Source organism: Montipora capricornis, chromosome 2, assembly GCF_036669925.1.
Source record: "Montipora capricornis isolate CH-2021 chromosome 2, ASM3666992v2, whole genome shotgun sequence".
Classification (NCBI taxonomy): Eukaryota; Metazoa; Cnidaria; class Anthozoa; order Scleractinia; family Acroporidae; genus Montipora; species Montipora capricornis.
In genome coordinates this window covers 40,133,361-40,142,155 of record NC_090884.1, presented here as the reverse complement: position 1 = coordinate 40,142,155, position 8,795 = coordinate 40,133,361, and the positions used below count along the sequence as shown (strand labels likewise).

At 39.8% G+C, this 8,795-nt stretch overlaps 1 protein-coding gene across 2 annotated transcripts in view; it reads right to left on the bottom strand.

The window, feature by feature from the left end:
* Positions 1-2,987: 2,987 nt before the first annotated feature.
* LOC138021225 (serine/threonine-protein kinase/endoribonuclease IRE2-like) overlaps positions 2,988-8,795 on the bottom strand; it is a 12,008-nt gene continuing 6,200 nt past the window's right edge. For both annotated transcript variants that reach the window (XM_068868089.1, XM_068868085.1), the window contains one exon: positions 2,988-6,772. In XM_068868089.1, coding sequence (XP_068724190.1) covers positions 4,483-6,693 — 2,211 coding nt within the window. In that variant the 5' untranslated portion in view covers positions 6,694-6,772 and the 3' untranslated portion in view covers positions 2,988-4,482. The remainder of the gene's footprint in view (positions 6,773-8,795) is intronic.

Sequence of the window (8,795 nt, the reverse complement as noted above, 5' to 3'; positions counted from 1 at the left end):
GAATGTTGTAGGAAACAAAACTTTTAACTTCCTCTCCAGTTCTCAGGTCTCTGAGGTACATCGCTTCTGCGTTAATTGTCGAAGCGTTTCACGCAACTTTACAGAGTTTTGTGTGGAGACGCCATGACGCCAATATGGCGGCCCGTAATCAACGATAGCATCTCGAGTTCACTTTGCGATGAAAGTGCTTACTTTTCGCTTATGAGATAAAATGTACTTGATAGGCTCAAAATGCTAAGATTCATAGGGATAGACATTTTTTCAACCAAATAGCTTTCTATCATGGTGTCACGCAAGGTGACAATTCGGAAATTCAAAATGCCGCGACAGTATTTTCGAAACGAAAGACGTTACTGAACTGGAAACTTCAAAAAAGATCAGTTTATTTCAAGGTCATCCTCAAACTCCTTCAGATTAACATTCAGAAGACCATGCGATTTTGATTTTAGAATTGATAACGTCACTGTGAAAACCATCTGTTGTTTTCTTTCTTCTCTCCACAAGGAGGTCCCGTTGGGAGTCCACGTTTTGTACCGTCCCTGCTCAAGACCAATTAAAATCTCCCTTCAATTCCACGCACAAATCGTCGTTAAATTACCGCAAGCATAATTGAACATCTCCCTTCCCCTCGGCAGCATTTCGACCATTTAGGTAAACTAGTCAGAATAGGTACATACACGGTAAACTTTATAATTACTCAATATTTTAGTTGGGTGTAACTTAGTTTTGATTCTGCAATAGGAATAGCTTGTATTGTTTTATACCTATTAAAGGGAGACGTTTAATCACTAATGAGATTGTTTCCCATATTCTTGAAGAAATTGCTTTAAATCTAGTTAGTCCATGGTTTGTTCGGAGTCCTGGACTGTACAGGTTTTAGCAATATCTGGTGTTGTAATAATGGATATCAGAAGCAGATGGTATAATATCAAGGAAAGGTGGAATAGCAACTTTAACATACTTAATTTTGTAAATAAGGGAAGACAGTTTGAAATCAAAATCTCTCTCCAATTTTAAAGCTTCTAAGAGCTTAAAATGTGTTGTTGCTACATGTACAACAAAAGGAAATGCCGGTAGTGTTAACTGAATTTTTGGAATACCTTATTTTTGTTTTCAAATTTACCGGGTGCAGCCATCTTGAATAATTGTGATTTCAGAATGTATAAAATTCATATATTAGAAATGTGGAATGGACATGAATGAAAGATCATTGCAGGTAGATAAGCAACGTAAGGATGGTGCCTGCTAATTCAAAGGTATCTTTGCGCGATTTATGAATATGCGGGAAAAGCAGATCTTAACAAGTGTTATTCAAATACAAAAAGAAAATTGTGGGTGATCACGCATTTTTTAAAGATAATTAATCAACTTTAAAATACAACTCTATGTATGGCGTTCTTTTCCAAACTGAAGCTTAATTATCTCTAAAAAATGCATGGTTACCCACAGTTTTCTCTTTGGATACCAAGACCACTTGTTAAGTTTTGCTTTCTCCGCATAGTTTTAAACCGCGCAAAAATATCCCTGTAGTAATAAGAACCACCCATAAGAACCACAGCGAAGTATCTCGAGATGCGCAGGTGTGCGCAATAACAATAGTAGGCATCGTTCTTAAGCAGTTGCAAACAAGCCTGATAAATCCAGCTAGAGCGGGGTTTGGCATTTGGATTTTTCCTCATTAAAAAAAACGAAAACTCCGACAAAAGATTTTTCGCCATTTAAATAAAGGATTCAACTTGCAGTGCATGCGCAGCTATGGAATTTGTTAAAACATGGCGCGAAGATCTTTTTTATTATCTTGGAACTTCTCGGACGACGATGAAGCTGTTTTGTTTTCCTTTAAGGAGAGGCCTCTTTTCAATCGTTTCTCTGAGCCGACGAGGTGAAGAGAAACAACGCCTAATGTGGGTCGAAACTCGCTTTTATTTAATTGCCATCCACGATCTTGGACGGTGCTATTTGAAACATGCTCTTTGTTATGTTTGTCATGTTTGATAAATTCGACGCTTGCTCAACATTGACCGTTGCGAACGGGGTCAGAGGTCTCGTTTGCTCTTTCCCGACAACCCTGTAAAATAAGTCGAAAAGAGGGAATGGTTTATGGTCCTCAGTTGTGGGAAAGGACTTATCAATTGCTGTAAGAGGTGATTATATCGTTCTCGGGTTGCGAACGAGTCAAGTTGATTGGCAGGTGTTCCACTGGGCGACGTTTCGTACTTGCTCTTGTTGATCATATGAGGCCAAAGGACCACAAAACATTGCCGCACAACTTTCAGGAAAGATGCTACACTATGCAACGTTTGATTAATTCGACGACACGCAACGAGCTAACTTGCAAAAAGTGGAAACGACTTCTTATTCTGGCAACGGTTGTGGTAAACAAAACTGAAGCGCCAGAAATGTCTACTTCAATAGGCACTTTCCGCTCCTGTAATTTGTCACAACACAATTGCGAGACAAATTACACGAAACTTTACCTTGTGAAAGATACTTCAGGGTGTAAATCCGGCGGTCGACTCGGTTCACAAGGATTGCTTTTACAGCCATATGCACTTTTTAGGCACTTTGTATATTCAGGACGTTCCATGCCCTCAGTTTGTTTCAACTTGCAGTTTATTTTTTTCAATTTCACCGTTCACAGAAATGAGTATGGGTAGTCAAATGGTGACGGCTGAAATTAGGAAATAATTTCACGCGCGTTTTGTCCAAAATCAAATAATTTCCCGAGCCTTTAGACGAGGGAAATCATTTTATATTGGACCAAACGCAAGTGAAATTATTCCCTAATTTCAATAGTATACCTTTTGATTAGCTAGTGATATCATGGGTGACAAATTATGTTCATAAGCCGCCATTTTGGCACCGTAGGAAACGTTGCCATGGCAACATGTTAATAGATATATGTGAAATTATAAATTCTCGCTGAAAATTTGCGCCAAAATTAAGGAGTAATTTGTCACCCATGTTATTACAAGTATAATTAGCAGGAAACACTACGGATAAAAAATCGATTTTGACTCCAATATCCAATCAGACACAACACGACTAACTCAATCACAACACAACTGTGTAGATACATAGGCATGTAGGACAGCAAGCGCCACAAGCCGGTTTATTTTGCTTACCATATGCATACAAACTCCGCTCTAGCATAACAATACGTAAGCATACTTAATGGTACTGACCTCCTAAAAACTTGTTAAAGGAAAAGTACACTGGGCACCTGCCGGATACGAAAACCCAAAACCCTTCGGGAATGAGGAAACGTATTCTCCAAACCCTATGCAAGTGCCACTACCCTATGGAGGCTAAGGGTAAAATTTAACAAAAAAGTAGGCGAAGAAAGCTGAACCTAGACTGATTCAAATCCCTAACGGATCACTATTTGTACGACAAAATTACCCATAATCCCCACCAGACCCAGTCCTCTGGTCCGTGCCGTCAAAATATCCATTTCTGCCAATTTCGCAGGCTAGAACTGTCAGAAATAGCATGTTTCACGACTAGGCTGTAGATGAAAGAAAAGAGATGGACAAACAACCTCGTTTCCAGTTTTTGTCCCCTTTCCGACCGCTCCAGAGGGCAGAAATTGTAGAGTCCCTGGAAACGATGTCAGAAGACACGAATATATACACTCATACTTTGCTCCAAACACAGATTTTCATTCGAATACGACGCAAGAACAAAAAAAAGAGCTCAAATATGGATGATAAATGGTGTAATGCGCCTGTGAGAGAGATGATAAGCTTGTTGCTTGGCAACCGACGTAAGGACAACTTTAAAATTTAAGTCGCAGGCAAGCTTCGAAGCTACAACCTTCGTAATACCGGTCGGATGCTCTACCAATTACCATCTAGTTGAATGTACACATTTGAGGCGCATGACACTGTTGAACCCACAGACCAAATCTGTCTGATAACAAGAGCTACAACTAGATAAGCAACGTGGCTCCCGGCCTAGAATATGATGAAGCTCAGTGGGTAGAGCATCCCACTGGTGATACACAGGTCGGGAGTTTGAATTCTGGATGCAAAGAACGCTGGGCCTGGTTGTTCAAAAGCCGCTTAACGCCAATCCCAGATTAAAAATTAACCAAGGAGTGTATTTCAACGCTGACATTCGGCAAAATTTTACAATAGAGGAGGTCAATATTGAAAAACAAAAATAAGCAAAAGAAACTTGAGAAAAAGAAATTAAAGTTTACGCTAGTCCTGGATTAAGTTAATCGCCTTTCGAACAACCGGGGTCTGATTGGCCGTTGTCATTAGGCCCTATGCCAAGGACCTACTAGTACATTAAGAGGTTATAGTTTGGCTTGAAAGAAGAGCTTTCGGTTGGAAGAAACGGTTAAATAAAGGAAACACATGACTTTAGAAATATGTATGGTTACATTTTTTACAGGTAATTTTAAATTCCTTAGCCTTGAAGGGGCTGCCAGATGGGTTTCTCGCATTCCGTGACCTTCCGTGGTCTAAACTCGTTTTACTTAAGCGACGACTTTGTCTTAATAATTCCATGTTGGTACTCTAATCCACTACTTTGTAAGGTACGGTAAGTATAAGAGAGAAGGTTTGGGAAGCGATTGACGTAATACTCCACAACACCTTCACGACTTCCTAGGTAAATTTCCCGAAGTTCGTTTCCAAGTTTCCCAAAGTGCTCTATTTTGTTACGCAGCACTCTTAGAAGCCCATAAAGTTTTTCTCTCTGTTTATTGTATCCTCGCAAATCACTCCTTACAGGTGGGTCTAGCTGGTCCATCCAGGACCCAACAAAAACAGTACCAGCCCTACGCTCCAATAGTTCTTTAAAAGTGGCAATATTTGGATCTTTGTCATCCTCAATACAATCTCCAATATCATGAAAAAATGTGACCATTTGCTTACTGTTCCACAGCAATGGGTGCACCAAAACGCCACTAGCTTTGATCCGTTCGATAGGATTTAAAATAATCATTCGTCGGAGCAGATCTTCCGCCAGAAACGCTATCTGCAAAGATTCTTGATAACATTCTTGCAGTCCAGTCAAAGAATATTGATAGTCTTGCGAAATGATGGCATGTTGACAACTTTCCATATCTGAAACTGAACCAAATGGATGTCTCGCACCTCTTGTCAAAATGAAGTAGAAAACACAGCCAAGCGAAAAGATATCCACGGCATCAGTCCTGTCTTCAAGGTTCCAAAGTTCAGGAGCACACCACCCCAGCGTGCCATATCTAGTTTTATGCAACGACTCGTCCCCGCTAATGTAGCCAAGATCAAAATCAGAAATGACAAACCTCAGGTCGCTGCCCGTTCTTTTCCAAAGAATGTTTTGAGGTTTAATATCTCGATGCTGTATTCCAATTCCATGTAAATGGTTCAGCCCGGACGCAATCTGTGAAAAACACTTTCTCGGTTCAAGATAAACGGCAAACTCTTCACTGTAATCACAAAGTACTGTTATTAGATTACCATCACACAGTTCAAGGGCTAGGTATGTAAATCTAGAGTCATTCTCGACACACAAATACTGAACGACATTCGGGTGAGGTGGGCCTTTCATGGACACGTGCAGAAGTATCTCAAGCTCCTTGCAATTAAATTTCACACTAGAATATTTCTTAATAGCAGCCTCTCTTCCATCTTTAAGCTTGCCTCGGTGAACACACCCAGCCTTACCAATAACATTGCGTGTACTGAACTCAATTTGTCCAATACAGTGGTGCGCCTCTGCGCGCCGACGCCTCAGTATTAGGAATACAACTGAAACTGTGCCAAAGAGTACTGCCATAGTAATCTTTCTATGAATACTGGATTCCTCATCAGTAAAGCAATGTGAGAAGTCTATTAGAGAGAGATGTTTCAACAGAGTACCATTAAGGAATTTCGGAGACCTGCAAACAGCCTTGCTCCCAGAAATTAATGACCGGTTCAGGTTAATTATACCTAACATGTCACAAGAGCAGTTCCACAAATTACCCTCGAGACGAAGCACTTGCAAGGATGTCAGTCGAGTTAAGTTCTCCCAAGGAAGATTTCTTAGCCAGTTCGTAGATAGATCCAAGATTTTCAGTTGTGGGACTCTGTCAAACGTTCCGGGGTGTATTTCTTGAATTGCATTGTAGGACAGATTGATCATTCGAGCCCTTGGAAGATTTCTAAAGGCACCTTGTTGAACCTCCTGAAGGAAGTTGTTAGACAAAGAAATATATTCTAAGAAGGGTAAATGAGAGAATGTACCTTGTTGAATTAATTCCGCGTGATTGTAACTCAGATCGACAAATTTCAGAGAATTTAAAGAGTTGGCTTGAAACGTTTCCCGAGATAAAAAAGTTATACGACACCTGGAAAGAACGAGAGTCAAAAGCATTGGATTCACTGGAAACGGATTATTGTCAAATGAGTTTAAACCCACAGAACCAAGATGATAATCGTTGACCACTAAATCAGTTGTATTTAATGGCAGATATTTCGGGATGACAAATCCCTGAAACAGACCAAATTTCATTCCTGTACAATTAACGGTGAATCTACTTGTGCTGATATTTTCAGTCATAGATTTCCAGGAGAAACATTCACATTCTGAATCACATGGGCTGCGCCTGAAGTCAAAAAGCTGCCCTGTAACAAATGTCTGTCCCAGAAATAACTGCAAAACAAGGCACACACTCTGTATGAAGTTTAACCTCTCTGTACGTTTTGTCTTCATCTTGATGAAATGTCCTAATTTTGATCAGAAACGTTTCCTGTAAGAAACTCCCATAGAATTGAAGTGTAAAGCACGCAAACTGAAAAAGACAATAAGTAAGGTTAATTCATAGCTACTACAAATAATTCAGCCTGAAAAGGCTAAAGAAAATCACACGTTTTCGGGTCTTAAATTGAAAAAAGTCTGGAATAGCTAAAAAATACAAGAAAACTAACGCTAAAATCGTGGAAACATAGTTCCCATGAGCAAGAATTGCAATGATTGGCATTGCTGCTTTACAGCTAGGAGACCGGGAGACCCCCATTTGAGATAATCCTGAGTTGACCATGGCTTAACTGAAATGTTGTCATGGTAGTTTAAACTCCCGATAAGCACTAATTGTGCTTCTCCTCAAGAGAGAACTGGTGACACGAAATTCGATTAAACAAAGTAAATCAGCACCATAACAGTAGACAAAGGATCAACTACCCAACAGAAGAAAGGTAGGACAAAGGACCTTTTTACCGATACGGCGGCCATTTTAATTTCTATTGTTTCGAATAGCTATTATGGGATGCCCAGGGGACAAATACATATTAATTTGCCCCCTGGGCATCCCATAATGTCTTTCGAAATAATAGAAATCAAAATGGCCGCCGTATCGGTAAAAAGGTCTATTTTATTGCCAATTTCTCACTTTACGTAATCACTTGCGAGTCTCTGGTCACTTGCTGGAAAAAAATAATCTTCAGAGTTCATTTGCGATTATATCCCGTAAGAGTTGAACGAATGAATGATAGAGAATATATGAAATTATCATACAAATTCGAATGACAGAAATTACAATACATGAGAGTTACCGATCATCGAAGCTAAACAGGAACTTAGCGGCAGATCTAGAATTTGTAAATGTGATACAGATCTGACTCGAATATTGTGTATGACTTATTAAACGTCAGTATTTAATTGTTACTGTACACTTGGTATTTTTGGTGATTCAATACATTTTAACAGGGAAAACCAAAAGAAACGTTTATATAAATGAAGAGAAATATGTATCAGATATACAGATAATGATTAATAAACATTTCTTTTGTTTTCCTATCATGAATTATTGTTGAGTTCTAGAAGCGGCAACTACATTTGATCGTGTTTATAGCAGAACAAATAATTGTTCGTTGACAATTCGCAGTTAAGTGGGTCAGGAATGCCTTTGAACAGCAGAGATAAAGCAGAAACACAGCGAGTTGCCTGGTCGTTCTCCAATTGCGCTAACTAAAAAGCAGGAATTTGCCACATTTTATGCGACGAGTCGTCTACACAAGCAATTTTTCGTATGTGCCAACTTTTATTCCGTGGGATGCCGTAGGCAGCCACTGTAATAATTCGGACCCGTTTTTTTTGCTTTGTTTTCCTTCTCTTCGTCGTAATCTTCTCAATAGAGTGGGATCGTCCTTAATGGGCCGAAATTTTGAAGCGTCATTGATGACACCAAGGAATCCTTGGTCGTAGTCTGTTCGGTCCAATATTACGACACCATTCCCTTTATCGGGCTTCAGAATAACGATGTTAACGTTCTTGTTCTTACTTAGCTCCTTCAGAATTCTAAGTTTCTTGAGGTCGGCAGCCGTAGAACGGTATGAAGAAACATAACGATGAGCCAAATGAGAAAGATCCGAAGCAAGTTTTCCTGCTTGTTTGGTATCTTTCAAGTTCTTAGACATGGTGTGGCTGATAAGCTCAAAACATGTGAAGACATCTGAGTCTTTGATTTTTTGTGGCCGGATGGAGTGCGTTAATCCAAATTTGAGAATGTTGCGTTTTTCCGACGTGAGACTTTGGGAGGAAATGTTGGTAACGGTCTCATTAGATGTGAAAGGAAGAGACGTCTTGCGAGTGAGATTTTCGAGCTTCTTCTGATGAGTCTTGATGAATTGAGAAGCTTCTTTACTCGTGACGTTATGATGTACTGTTCAGGATACTTTGAACACGTTCAGTTAACTGATCGCTTTTGTGGATCAATTTCCGAAGTTCCTTAGAGCGTTTAGCGATGGCACTCCTCAAGAGCTGCTTTCGGATGGTGACCATATCATGCCGGCTGGTGTTGGGAAGATTAAAACTGA